We start from the raw sequence: 14573 nt of genomic DNA on the forward strand, positions 1-14573 counted from the left end.
GGGGCAATAGATAGGCGGCTCGCGGTGGAGGAGTTGCACGGCAGAAAACGGAAACAGTTCGAAGAACCTCCAGCGGCGTTCGCGCACGACATTGACAGGTTAGTACGGCTAGCGTATCCAGAGTTTGATAGTGGATCTGTGATTGCTTTGGCCAGAGACGCATTTCTAGATGGTCTATCAAGAGAATTCCAAAGTGTGTTGAGAAGGGACAAGACTGCTAACCCTAAAGGTGTCAAAGAATTAGCTGAGAAAGTCAATCAACTTCGATTAGCCGGAATTCCCTCAGCTTCCGGATGGGACATGGAAATCTACAACGATATGTCATCTGCTCGTCAGACAGTTACCGCTTTTGGCAACGACAGTTTAGACACCCAAGCGACAGTGCAGTCGATGTGTGGTCGCGGTCGGAGGTGGACACCTAGAAGGAAGTATCAGCAACCTCGAGATCCAATGCTTGGTAAGAGATGTTATATTTGTGGTGATGTTAACCACCTTCGGTCTAGTTGTCCTTATTTTCACGATTGTCATCGATGTTTGAGACCGGGGCATGTTGCCCGAAACTGTACTGCTGCATTTCCCGCATCAAAAAAAGAGAGGAGGTCAAATCACCAATTTAGCCACGGCTCTTCACGGTCTAATTATGGTTACCGCTAATATTGACCAGCACCCTCTTTCTTTTTAGTGGATACAGGAACAGACATCAGCTTGATACCACTTGATGTTGTTCAGATAAACCACATGACAGTTAGAAGGAATATTGTTCGCCAACCAATAATGGTTGATGGTACTACCTTACAATGTGAGGGAACTGTAGTTACGTCGTTTCAGTTGAGATCTCAAAAGATATACAGTTCATTTTATGTTGTGAAAGAAATCGACTGTGGGGTGTTGGGCACTGATATTCTGTCGACTCTTGAGGTCCAGATAGATGATGCTAATAGAAAGTTGTTCTTGAAAGAGAAGAAGCGACAACATTCCAACCAGTCAAATCAGAACCAACAAGGTCTTGAAGTTTGGTCGGGTGTATTCGCCAAGTAGTGTACTTGTCGGGCCTGAGCAAGAAACCATAATTTGGGGAAATATACACCTCAATGTTACTAGTGAATTGACAGGAATTGTGGAAGTAGTAGACGAGTTATCTGAACGTTCAGGACTTTTGGGATGTGCTACCTATTGTGTTGGAGGAAAAGGGAGAGACGTTCCGGTGAGAGTTATGAATGTCTGCACAGAACCTGTAGTAATACGTTCAGGACAAAGTTTGGCGAAATTTACTGAAGCAACTGCGTTGGATGGGGTGGATCGAAGACCAGTTGGAAAGAGTACCAATATTTACAACCCAATGGTTGACATAGATCTGGGTGAGTCATTGAGCTCTGATGAGAAACAAGAATTGGAGAATCCTCTAAACGTCATCGGGACGTGTTCGCTTATCCAGGTGCAGGCAATGAAGGGTATTCAGTAGATGTTGAACATACGATTCCGCTTACTACTAGAACTCCAATAGCTTGCCGCCCTCGACGTCTACCTACAAGATGGAAAGCTGAGGTTAAAGATGAGGTGAGACGATTACGGCGAGAAGGGATATTTCGACCATCTACTTCTGGATATGCGGCACCTATATCTCCCGTTAGAAAGAGTGATGGAAGTCTTCGTTTATGCGTAGACTACAGACAGTTAAATGGTAAAACTAGAGACACAGCAAAACCAACTGGGAATCTTCAAGAGGTGATTGAGTCGCTATCAGGAGCAAAATTTTTTAGCATCTTGGACTTGGCAAGAGGATATTTTCAAGTGCCAACCGTGGTAAAGGATAAGAAAAAGACAGCGTTTCGGACACCTTCAGGTTTGTATGAGTTCAACAGAATGCACCTTTGGCTTGAAGGGTACTCCAGCAACGTTTTGTCGAATGATGTCACTAGTTCTGGGACACTTAACACCAATTCAGCTAGTCCTCTATATCATTATGGATGATCTCTGTATAGTTTCAGATACATTTCAATTACATTTGGATCGGTTGGAACTAGCATTTACAACTCTTCACAAATACGGACTTCGACTTAATGCTAAAAAGTGTCAATTTGTTACAACTCCTGCAATATTCTGTAGATTTCATATTAGTGCGGAAGGAATTAATCCTGATTTAGAGAAGGTTGCTGCTATTGAAAGAATACCTACACCTGCTACTGTCAAGGAGGTGAAGGTTTTCTTGGGCATCACTGGTTTTTATCGTCGATTTATTTCACGGCATTCTACAATTGCAGCACCTTTAACATCTATGTTAGCTGGAGAACAGACATTTCAGTGGTCAACTCATTGTCATGATGTGTTTAATACTTTGAAGCGAAAAATGTCTACAGCACCGACCTTGGCTCATCCTGTGGCAGATAAACCATTTGTTTTGACTACAGATGCATCAACTGTAGGGATTGGTTCAGAACTGGCACCAGAAAGTTCAGAAAGACTACGACCGATTGCATATTTTAGTAGAGTTTTATCTAAGACAGAGAGACGATACTCTACATATGATAGAGAATTTCTTGCAGTCGTTATGGCAACTCGTCACTTTCGACACCATTTGCTTCGAACAAAATTTTTGCTGCGGACTGATCATTTTCCACTCCAATATCTATCTACTGCCAAAGACCCATGGGGTCGTCGTGACAGATGAATAGCGAAATTACAAGAATACTGTTTCACTACTGAATACATAAAAGGAGATCAAAATAGAGTGGCGGATGCTCTCAGTCGTCTTGGATTTGGTAATAAAGAAGAACATTTTACACAGGAAGACAAAATAACAAGTCCCGCGTCATTGTTTTCGCCTCAAGGAAGCTCATCAAAAGTTTGTATGTTGAGGCAGAGCGATTGTTGGACGACGAACACTTTCAAGGACTTCCAGAGGAGAGATCTTGTGCTATCAACGGCATCTAGCCATGTTAGTGGTGATACATCGAAGCAATTGAGTTTGGATCATCCAGAACAACTACAATTACAAAGTTTACTACAGAAGAAGTTAACGCTATCTAAAGATGGAATATTACATAGAACTTCATCTCAGGGGCATTCGCCGATTGTCTTACCTATTGCTCTGATACTTGAAGTACTTCGGCTGGCGCATGATAATGCTTTCTCAGGACATCAGGGTGTCAAGAAGACATTGACTCGAATATTGGATCGATTTTGGTAGAGCACTGTAAACAGAGATGTAATGGATCCGGGAATTTTTAAAAGAGGGGGTTGACCTGGTGGCAGTTATTTATAGCATTAGTAATTTTCTCTTTTCTAATAAAATTATATAAAATTACTGAACCACGCCTATGGGAAAAGAGGGAGTTGCAATCCCTGAACTCCATCTGAATCTGGGCCTGGGATTACACCAAATCTTGTCATACATGTGGGGAAAATTAAAGATGCCACCACATCAAAGAGCGCGATCTCCATTGAAAGAACGCCCTATAGCAGAGAAACCGTTTGAGAGAGTCGAAATAGACACTAAAGGACCGTTACGTCGAACCGACAAGGGATCACAATTTATCTTAGGATGCATTTTCCAAATATGTGGAATTGTGCCCATTGCAATGACTGACAACAGAAGAAGTAAGTTGCAAGATTCAAGAATGGATTGGTAGATATGGACTGCCAGAAGTAGTTCATTCCGACAATGGAACATGTTTCACAAGGCGAGCTTTTGAGCAATTTTGTAGTCAACATGGAATACGACATACTAAGTCAACGGCATATCACCCCCAAGCAAATAGTGTGGTAGAACGTTCTAGTAGGACATTGGGTGAAATGCTAGCAAAGGTGATAGATTCTAACCATACAACATGGCAAAACCATCTGACACAAGTCCAACTGGCCTATAATACGTCGTATCATGAGTGGATTGGAGACATTCCGTATAGAGTTATTTTCAAAGAGATGCCTAGAACATTGTTACAAGCTGCAGCAGATTCTGCGTGCAGAATAACAGGACACAAGACGACATCACCAATGGCCTATGTAGAGAACAGTTTGACATCTGTTCCTAACATATACCAAAGGTAAAGAAAAACTACAGTCATAGGTCAAATGAAAGACAAAGACAGTACAACAAATCAAAGTTGCACTTCACCCCATACAGCGTTGGAGATCTAGTGTGGATTACACGTCCTAGTGGAGGAAAACAAGTATCTCGTTCTTTCTGTCCACGATGGATGGGACCTTATAAAGTTGTTAAAAAGGTATTCGACGTAGTAGACAAGGTTCGTCGACCATATGAGAGGAAGGATGTGACTCTCGATCATGATAGAATAAAGCCTTAAGCACAACGTAACTTGCGTTTTATAGATATTAGAACAGATGTGAACCAACAGAGGGATCTTCTGGACACTAAAACAAATGTAAACCAACAGAGAGAGATTCTCTCAGATATTTCCACGGACTCTGAGTATAATCCGGAAGAGTTACCTGATCCCGTTTGAATCAGATTCTCCGCAAGTACTTAGAAGATCTCAACGTCAAAGAGTTCGTCCACAATATTTGAATGACTAAATTGTAGACTTGGACCCTAACATTTTGTCTGAGGGAGAGTGATATGTAATGTAGTAATATAATAGTTTTACGTCTTAGTGCACGTTAGCATACCAGTGATTATATAAACACATCGCTTCATTATAATACATCAGTCTTTTTACCTGCAATCGCCGTGTGTACCACTCTAGACTAAGAAAAACGTAATTGCGTTGTCGAGTCATACGGAAACAGTCAACGCTAGCGCGAGAGGGTCTGGGACGACCGAGGCTTTGTACGTGAACACGGCTCTGGTGACTGGTTCTGGTGTGTATAATTTTTGTAGTGTTGGGAAGTGCTATATCTACTACGCGTAGCTGGCATGTCTATGTTACGTGTGTACGTACTGTATTCTGACGTACTGTATTGCAAATAACTAATTTCGGTGAGGGAAGCTTTAGTATTAAGTTAACTAAATAGTTAACATCTTACAACAAAAGAGAGGAATATATATCAATGACATTTTGGTGTAAATTTGGTGGAACGTGAGACTAAACTAAGGTTTGTGCCTGATGTAACTTAAATATGAACGTTTACGTTAATTAATTAATTGTATAGCATCGTTACAAATTAGCAACCTTTCATGCCATCTAATAAATAAATAAATAATTAAATAAATAAATAAATAGATAAATAGATAAATAAATAAATAGTTAAATAGATAAATAAATAAATAGATAATAAAATAACTAAATAAATAAAATAAATAAATAAATAGATAAAAACATGTCTTGTGGTTCTTGCTTACTACTCACTTCTAAGTCTAAGCTTATGAGCATTAGAGAGTATATATATATTACAGTTTGCACTGTGTTAGTGTTTGCTAGGTTCAGTGTGTACCAAATATCAATAAATAATGTTTAATTGTTTTCAGGACAATTCGGGCCACCCTGCATTTTAATGGCTGCTACTATGAAGGTCTCATGTGAATTACTGTTTACAGTTATAATGACTAGACAAAGACTGCACTGCTTGCAACAGGTAAGCAGCAGTATATGTTACATGTTCATCAATGTAGATGTCTGTTTTACATGATGCCATGGTGTTGGTTGATGTTAGTGGTGGTGCATAATGTGGTGGTGGTGGTAATTGTATCTGGTTGTGTTAGTGTTGTTTGTGTATGGTAGTTGTAGTAATTATCACCCACTTTAGAAGATCTAGTATCACGTGACAATATTTTAGGTAATTGTTAATTAATTATATTTTTATTTTATACGTTTGTTCTTTTGGGTGAAATGGTTTAGAAGCAACAAAACTGGCATCACTGGGATTGTCTTCGAAAATGTTATTCTACAAGGACAGACAATATTGTCTACCAGTTGAAATCATGCTCTTACAAGAAGTGATAAACCACATTCTTGTTTTAGGACTAATCAAGTGGGGGAAGAGAAATAGATTTGAGGACGTAAAGAAATGAAAAGAATGCAATAAGGTTTGAGCTTTTTAATTTGGCAATACGAATTTTTCTGTTAAGGCAAGTTTTACTGTACTGTACAGCTTTGAAACAATTTCATTCTTGTGCAGCTTGAATTAATTAGTAAATAATGATAAGTTAATAGGCAGTGAGAAACCTAGAATTGTAAGTACCTCAAATTCAAAGCAATTGAATGGTTGTTACATGAAGGTACAGCTCGATCATACTGTAGCTTTAGGCTTTAGAACTGTCTAGACATGCAGGTTGTCACACTCAAACAACTTTTTATGTAAATAGCACTGCACCATCTGGTAACTGAGACAGCAATAGTTTAGATAAAATGCATTTGTAGCAACATTTTTTACTTGACTACATTCAGTCAATACAACAACAGCATATATAATAAGAGTTATCACATGAAGTTGATCAAGAAGCAGCTAAGGAACATACAAATGCGTCATTTGGCTTTAGATTGTAGCTTTAGTTTTGCAAGCAGTTTTTGTTTCACACCATTGTCAAACTTTGCGTTATCTAATATGGCTCCTTTGAAATCGACTCCTCCTGTAATGAGACTTTCACAACGTTGAAAGTCAACTCCTGATAGATCAGCATCAGAAAAGTCAACTGTGTAACGAGAGTGAATGCAACACCCAGAAAAGTTAGCTTGTTGCAAACATGATTTTTGAAGGAAATTCTAGTACAACTAAAGTATGTGTTTGAAAAGTTCAAATTAGACAAATCATGCTCATCATGTGACATTGACTGATAGACTTGTCTTGCTGTTTGTATTTGGGTTCCATTGTCAGATGTGAAGATAGCTCGGTAGTTTGAAAAACCCGTATTCAACTGCTCTTGAGTAACACGTGGCAACATCATTACCTTAATTTTGGTTTCAAGTTTATTCAGTTGGCAGTACTAAGCCTCTTAAGAAGCTCAATTTGTTCTCTTTTGTTTGTGGAAGAGTCTCCTCAAGATTGGTATCATATCTCATGTATTGATCAAGTAATTGATAATATGCCTGTAATGTGTACCATATCTCTATCAATAAAGTAAGCTCTATCTTCATCAGTCGCAAGTTAATGACATCCACTAAATATAGCTGCTAGCATAGAGTCTGATTGACTCCTCAGTGTTGTGAGAGATATGGTACTTGTAGCCTCCCACATTCAATTTGACTTGGCCACACTGAAATTTGTAAACGTTCTCCATAGATTTCTTTTCATCTTCTAGACGTTGTTGCAATTCTTTTATGTCGTCTTCTACCCTTCTTCTTTTTCGTCGATGTCTTGATGTTGACGCTGTTCAAATTCCTCACGTAGCTTTGCTTCGATCTGCAGTGCTCTTTTGTTGATCTCGTCTGCAGATTCCTGAAACTTTGTTTTCCTTGTTTCCACCTTTTCAACTCAGTTTGCCTTCACGTGGCGCAGTCAACCTCAGCTGAGCTGCAGAAGGGCCCTCTTCATAAACAATTAATTGTAAAGCAAATTTGAAATTGCGATACTACTTTCTGCGTGTAGATTCATCTTACTTGCAAACTCTTGTGCTGTTTCTGTCACCAATTCAGTGTCCAGATTTTGAGCTGAAGACGCGTTTTGTTCGTGTTGTTCCTGCGATGTCTCTCTTCACAAATAATACGTTAGAGTTATTAGGAAGGCTAGAGTCAGGGTTAGAGTAATAAAGTTCGAAAGAGGAGTGGTCTGGCTACGTGAGACTAATAATCTGGCACTTCGAATTACTGTTGTATTTAGGCAAGTTCAACTGTACTGTAGCTTTGAAACAATTTCCTACTTGTGCAGTTTGAATTAATGACAGATTATTAAGCTGTGAGAAACATAGAGTTCAAATTCAAGCAATTTATGAAATATATATAAAAGTTTGATACAAATAATGGTTGTTTCATGGAGATATAACTTATAGTTCTAAGCAGTTTATACTGTCTGGACATGCTGTTGACTGCTACGAAGTCAGACGACTTTCTGTAGTGTTTGTTAACTGTGACAGCAATGGTTTAGTTAAAACTGCATTTGTAGCAACATTCTTGCTTTGCTCCATTAGTCAATACAACAACAACATACAATAAGGGTTATCAATAAGTTTTGCATTCCATCTTGCACATGAAGCTGTGCTGCTATGAAACACACAAATTTATCACTTGTTATCAGACTGTAGTTTTGCAAGCAGTTGTCGCTTTACACTATGGTCAAACTTTGCTTCATCTAGTATGGCTCCTTTGAAATTGGCGCCTCCTGAAGTGAGACCTCCACAGCGTCGAAAGTCGGCTCCTGATAGATCAGCATCAGAAAAGTCGACTGGATAAGCAGGGTAGAAACAGCACTCAGAGAAGTTGGCTTCTCGTAAACAGGATCTTCGGAAGGAAATTCCAGCACAAAGAAAACTTGTTTTTGAGAAAACCAATCCAGACAAATCACGTTCATCTTGTGACAATGGGTTACTCACTTCTTTGATTGTTTCCATTAAGATGGTATTTTCATCTCTGAAGCTACGATAATTTTGCGTAAAGCACAAATTCAACTGCTCTTGAGTAAAACGTGGCACCATTATCTCCTTGATGATGGTTTCAAGTTTATTCAGTTGGCAGTATTGAGCTTCTTTAAGAAGCTCAATTTGCTCTCTTTTTGTTTGTGGAAGAGTCTCTTCAACATGGGTATCATCCCTCAAGTAATTGAGAATATGCCTGTAATGTGTACCATCTCTATCAATAAAGTAAGCTCCATCTTCATCAGTCGAGAGTTGATGACGTCCACTGAACATAGCTGCTAGCATAGAGTCTGGTTGACTCCTCAGTGTTGTGAGAGATGTGGTGTACTTGTGGCCTCCCACATTCAATTTGACTAAACTAGACTGGAATTTTTGAATATGCTCCATAGATTTCTTTTCATCTTCCCATTGCTGTCGTCCTGTTTGCATGTCAGTCTCTACCTTCAGTTTCTTTTCCTCTATCTCTTTATGTTGACGTTCCGTTTCTTCACGTAGCTTTGCTTCTGCAGCCATTACTGCTTTTGCTCTTTGGTTGATCTCGTCTGCAAACTCCTGAAACTTTGTTTTACTTGTTTGTGTCAACGTGTCCAGCTCTTCAACTACATTTGCTTCCCACGTGCAGTCAACTTCAGAAGGGCCCCCTTCATCAACAATTGTAAAGCACATTTGAAGTTTCGGTATTAAAGTATAAAAATTACTTTCTAAAGTCGTCATCTGCTGCACAAACGTAGAGTTCGCACTGCGCCTTGCTACAGCAGCAATATCCGGGTAGCTGTCTGGTTACCGAGTCGGCAATGGTAAAAAATTGTGTTTGTAGCAGTGTACATGTAGCAGTGTACATGTAAAGACTCCAGTGCATGCTTGCAACAGGTAAGTAAGCAGTGGAGTAAGTAAGTAAGCAGTTCATGTTACATGGTCATCAATGACAGTCATTTCTAGCCTCGTTCCCCAGGCGTTCGCCTCGCTCCTCCGTTGCAGCGCTCTCGCGTCACATGACTAGCTAATTTTAGCACTCACTTTAGAAGATCCAGTATCACGTGTGTGGTTAGTTGCTAATAAAACTATATATTTATTTAATTCTTAATTTTTATTTTTTTTATTTGATATCGATAGGTTTAACTACAACAATACTGGCAACACAGTGCTACAACAACCGTGAATAAAAGAAACTATGTCAAGTAGAAATGTCTGTTAAAGAAAAATACTTAGTGAGTGAGCTCGAGACGAGCCTCACTCTGGACAATGTCCACCATGTCTAATTTGTGTGGACAATGTAGTTTTGATTTTGTCCCTCGAACACACAGAATTGCCGATCACAATAGAGCAAACCTTAGTCTGCATCTGATCATAGACATTATTTGTGCATAAGAGATATTTTGATTGTTTGAAATGATGTTAGCTATATGCTTGAAAAATGTGATAGCTTTTTTGCCCATCCCTCCAGTTGAAGAAAATACTAATTTAAAATCTTATTCTACAGGACAGCTAATATGGTCTAGCTTGAGCATTTTATTTTGGCACTTTGAATTTTTCTGTTGAGGCAAGTTTCACGGTAGCTTCGAAACATTTTCATGCTTGTGCAGCTTGAATTAATAATGATGAGTTAGTAGGCAGTGAGAAACCTAGAATTATAAGTACCTCAAATTCAAAGCAATACTTAAAACCCAAAGTATTGAATGATTGTTACATGCATGAAAGTGCAGCTCATACTGTAGTTTTAAGCTATAGACTGTCTAGACATGCAGGCTGTCACACTCAAACAGCTTTTCATGTAAATAACACTGGACCATCTGGTAACTGAGACATAGATAAAACTGCATTTGTAGCAAATTTTTTCTTGACTACACCAGTCGATACAACCACAGCATATAATAAGAGTTATCACATGAAGTTGATCAAGAAGCAGCTAAGGAACATACAAATGCGTCATTTTTCTTTTGACTGTAGTTTTAGATTTGCAAGCAGTTTTTTTTTCACACCATCGTCAAACTTTGCGTTATTCAGTACGGCTCCTTTGAAATTGACTCCTCCTGTGGTGAGACCTTCACAATTTTGAAAATTGGCTTCTGATAGATCAGCATCCGAAAAATCAACAGGACAATCAGCTTGAAACCAGCACCCAGAGAAGTTAGCTTGTTGCAAACATGATCTTTTGAAGGAAATTCCAGCACAAAAAAGTGTGTCTTTGAAAAGTTTAATCCCGACAAATCATGCTCATCAAGTGACATTGTCGTACTGGTCTGTCTTACCGTTTGATTTCGGTATCTATCATAATTACTGGCAGTTGAAAAATAGTTATACTGGTACTGGTGATTGTACATATTCCCATGGTTGTTGATAAAATACATATTCAACTGCTCTTGAGTAACACGTGGCAACATCATCTTCCAAATTCTGGTTTCAAGTTTGTTCAGTTGACAGTATTGAGCCTCTTTAAATAGCTCAGTCTGCTCTCTTTTTGTTTGTGGAAGAGTCACTTCAAGATTGGTATCATCTCTTAAGTAATTGAGAATATGCCTGTAATGTGTACCATCTCTATCAATAAAGTAAGCTCCATCTTCATCAGTCGCGAGTTGATGACGTCCACTAAACATAACTGCTAGCATAGAGTCTGGTTGACTTCTCAGTGTTGTGAGAGATGTGGAGAACTTGTGACCTCCCACATTCAATTTGACTTGGCTACACTGAAATTTGTAAACGTTCTTCATAGATTTCTTTTCATCTTTTAGACGTTGTTGCATTTGTTTTATGTCGTCTTCTACCTTTCTTCTTTTTTTACCTAGCTTTGCTTCTGCAGCCACTACTGCTTTTGCTCTTTGTTTGATCTCGTCTGCAAACTTCTGAAACTTTCTTTTACTTGTTCGTGTCAACGTGTCCAGCTCTTCAACTAAATCTGCCTTCCACGTGCACGTGCAGTCATCCTGATCATAAGGGCCCTCTTCATCAACAACTGTAGAGCATATTTGAAATTGCGGTGCTAAAGTATAAATTACTCTCTGCTTTTTGTTTGATCTTACTTGCAAAGTATTGTGCCGTTTGTGCCAATTCAGTGGCGAATTCGTCCAGATTTTGAGCTGAAGTCGGTTTGCTCGTCTCGTATTCGTAGTTCTTGCGATGCCTCTCTTCACAAACAAACGTTTGACAATACACAAATTTGCTCATTGTCGGCAACAAAGGTCAATTACTTCTTGAGTTCATCTTCTAAAGAGACACGTATAGACCCAGCATGCAGAACCTAACGAGGTGAATAAGAAGATCCGGGAGACTCAAAATTTAGGACTGTTACACTCATTGGTCACTAAGCAAAATTTTGAGCACGTGAACGTTCCATTCCCACACCTCTTCAAAAGAGCTGCGTAAATTTGCACGCAAAAACAATATTAGTATCCCTTAGCTAGACATCATAGTACCTAGCACATGCTTAGTCCGCTAGTTGAGCCGTCGCCTACATCACTTTCGCTCTCTACGACTAGACCAAGTCGACGGTGTTTATTAGTAGACCGGCCTCAAGACGACAAACTCTTTTCACAGTGCGAATTTAGCTAAGTGTAAGCTTACGCTCATTGTTCGACCTAGACGGGCACAGCTCAGTGACTCACGCGACTCACGTGACTCACGTGACATAACTTGGCATTACTTGCATACCCCTATATTTCTAAGCGTGACAGACTTTGTCGGATACATACACACGTAGTAGGTGGAACGCGTTCTTAGTCCAGTCACGTGACTTTTACAATGTTTCCCATACCTAAAAGGCTCGTGGCTGTCAATTAAGAAATTTAGAATAGTATTTTATGCTTGCAGTGTCCGCCTAACTAAAAAAGTACACAATATTTTAGGGTTTGACTAGATCTGAGACCAAATGTCGTGTTAGGCATTTTGCCTTTAGATATTCTAGCAATGCCAATGCAGACAACAAACGCTGCACTAAAAAATTTACTGCTACACGTAGTCTTGTCAAAAAATTGTAATCAGAGGTTGCACAGCATTGCATTAGCTAGCCGTTAGCACTACAATTATCAAATTGTTCTATTGCACAACTGGCAGTCAGTTAATTTGGCAACACGAATTTTTCTGTCAAGGTAAGTTTTACTGTACTGTACAGCTTTGAAACAATTTCATACTAGTGCAGCTTGAATTAATAAGTAATAATAAGTTAATAGGCTGTGAGAAATCTAGAATTGTAAGTACCTCAAATTCAAAGCAATTGAATGGTTGTTACATGGAGGTGCAGCTCATACTGTAGTTTTAGGCTTTATACTGTCTAGACATGCAGGTTGTCACACTCCAACAACTTTTCATGTAAATAACACTGGATCAGCTGGTAACTGAGACAGCAATGGTTTAGGCGAAACTGCATTTGTAGCAACAGTTTTGCTTGGCTACACTAGTCATACAACAACAGCATATATAATAACAGTTATCGCATGAAGTTGATCAAGGAACTGCTAAGGAAGATACAAATGCATCATGCATCCAGTGGCGGATCTAGGATAGAGGTTGTGGGGGTTTCAACCCCCCTTTTGTTAGCTTTTGGGGTTCGGCTCGCACTGGGCAGTCTGGGATCCCGAAGCTATTCTTTGCAATGGGAGGCTAAGACCAACTTTCTTTCTCAATATTTGAATAATAAATCATATCTTTTATTGGGTGTGTTTAGAACTAATGGTAGTTATTTTAAATTTGCTCCTACGTACAGAAGAGAGTGTAGTTGGTATCATCAGTCTGTGACTGCAGGTTCACGTGACCAGCTTACTACTCACGCGCAGTTTTCTCCATCCTGTATCTACAGAATCCGTGACTCCGGCATTGCATCTTGTCATGATACCTGCTTTGTTCAAAAGGTGAGTAGGAGTCGTTACACTCGCGGATGGTTTTCTCGTAGAACTAGTGATCTAAACAGTGACAGACTCAGCAGACCGCTAGTACTTACTAGGGGCGTAGGACTGAAAGCATCAAACATTGTTACAACTGAGGGGGCACTGCCACACAGTATACTTTCTGTTTACTTATTAGCTACACTTGGCCAAAATCAAACTTCGAAATCAAAATTAAGATCAAATAGTGCAGTAGCACGTGTCCCTCCGGCGCCTCTGCAAGTTTCTATGCCTATGCTTATAGGTAAGCTACGCATTGATCTGTCTTAACGTGTGTTCCAACAAAGCCTGCGTATGTACCTGGTCAGAGTAAGACTCAGTCACAGTGAGTCTGACTTAGTGGTTATAAGCTGTGGTACACTGTAATGCTGTCGTGCAGTTCACTCTCTGAAGAGCGCGCCAACAATTTAAGAATTTGCATGACAATATCTTGTAATATCGTGTGTTAATCAATAATGGTCCAGCTGTGTTTAACTGGTAGAGTTTTCGAGAGGCAAGACAAGGACAGTTTGCCTGCAAAATTGCAATGTTTGAATCAGGAGAATGCAGACAAGGACCATCCGTCAGAGTCAAGCCTTTCTGTATTGCATCTACGCCGCAAGAAGGTTTTCAGCGGGTGTGGCAAGCAATGTAGATGTCGCTGCTCCTTCTAGTGATACGGAGGGAATCTGATTGATCAAGGATTCCTTGTAAAGGCCTCAAGTGGTTCTATGTTCCACTTGAGAAAGCTAGCTGAAGAATTGCCTGACAGCAAGAAGATGCAGTTTCTTCACTCACATTGGAAACCTTCTCCTTCTTTCTGCCTTCGCTCTCATCAAGTGACAAAGAATAAGAATAGCTGGACCGTCTGTTTTCAGCACTCATGGCTGGAGAAGTTCCCCTGGCTGGTGTACAGCAAACTCCTTGATGGAGGAATCTGTAAGTTCTGCATACTCTTTCCTGAGCAGCCAGGTAGAGGAGGCGCTAGGGATGCAAAGGCTGGCGTTTTAGCCCTATCGCCTTACCCTAGACCGTGTCCAAAAGCTCTTGGAAAGAACGGTGTCTTTGTTGGCCATGCAGAGAGTGACTGACATGCATCATGGTGCAGCTCTACGAGCAGACCTTTTCAGGTGAAATTTTGAAATCCCTCAGCCAGAGTAGATTCTTGAATAATGTTGTAGAAAGTTGATAAACAAGGGGAAAACAAAACAGTTCTCAGGGAGATTGTTAGTGCTGTTGATTTTTTTAGCTAAGCA

General features: G+C 39.7%; 2 protein-coding genes across 2 annotated transcripts; both read right to left on the reverse strand.

Moving 5' to 3' along the window:
* Window positions 1–7603: 7603 nt before the first annotated feature.
* Window positions 7604–9237, reverse strand: LOC134196621 (uncharacterized). The gene is made up of 2 exons (XM_062665817.1): window positions 9163–9237; window positions 7604–9105 (listed from the first exon to the last, which is right to left on the reverse strand). Exons 1-2 carry the CDS (start codon window positions 9176–9178, stop codon window positions 8114–8116), a joined length of 1008 nt encoding a protein of 335 aa, XP_062521801.1. The 5' UTR covers window positions 9179–9237; the 3' UTR covers window positions 7604–8113.
* A 1051-nt stretch (window positions 9238–10288) lies between these two features.
* Window positions 10289–11717, reverse strand: LOC134196637 (uncharacterized). Its single transcript, XM_062665840.1, has 3 exons — window positions 11650–11717; window positions 11482–11586; window positions 10289–11414 (listed from the first exon to the last, which is right to left on the reverse strand). Exons 1-3 carry the CDS (start codon window positions 11660–11662, stop codon window positions 10465–10467), a joined length of 1068 nt encoding a protein of 355 aa, XP_062521824.1. The 5' UTR covers window positions 11663–11717; the 3' UTR covers window positions 10289–10464.
* Between the last annotated feature and the right edge of the window lie 2856 nt (window positions 11718–14573).

This window comes from Corticium candelabrum, chromosome 21 (genome assembly GCF_963422355.1).
Source record: "Corticium candelabrum chromosome 21, ooCorCand1.1, whole genome shotgun sequence".
Classification (NCBI taxonomy): domain Eukaryota; kingdom Metazoa; phylum Porifera; class Homoscleromorpha; order Homosclerophorida; family Plakinidae; genus Corticium; species Corticium candelabrum.

Bases quoted from the DNA above. Each gene is read 5' to 3' on its own strand.
- LOC134196637 (XM_062665840.1), bottom strand. The intron at 11,415-11,481 runs GTAAGATCAAAC...TATGCTCTACAG, and splicing joins AACGGCACAATACTTTGCAA to TTGTTGATGAAGAGGGCCCT.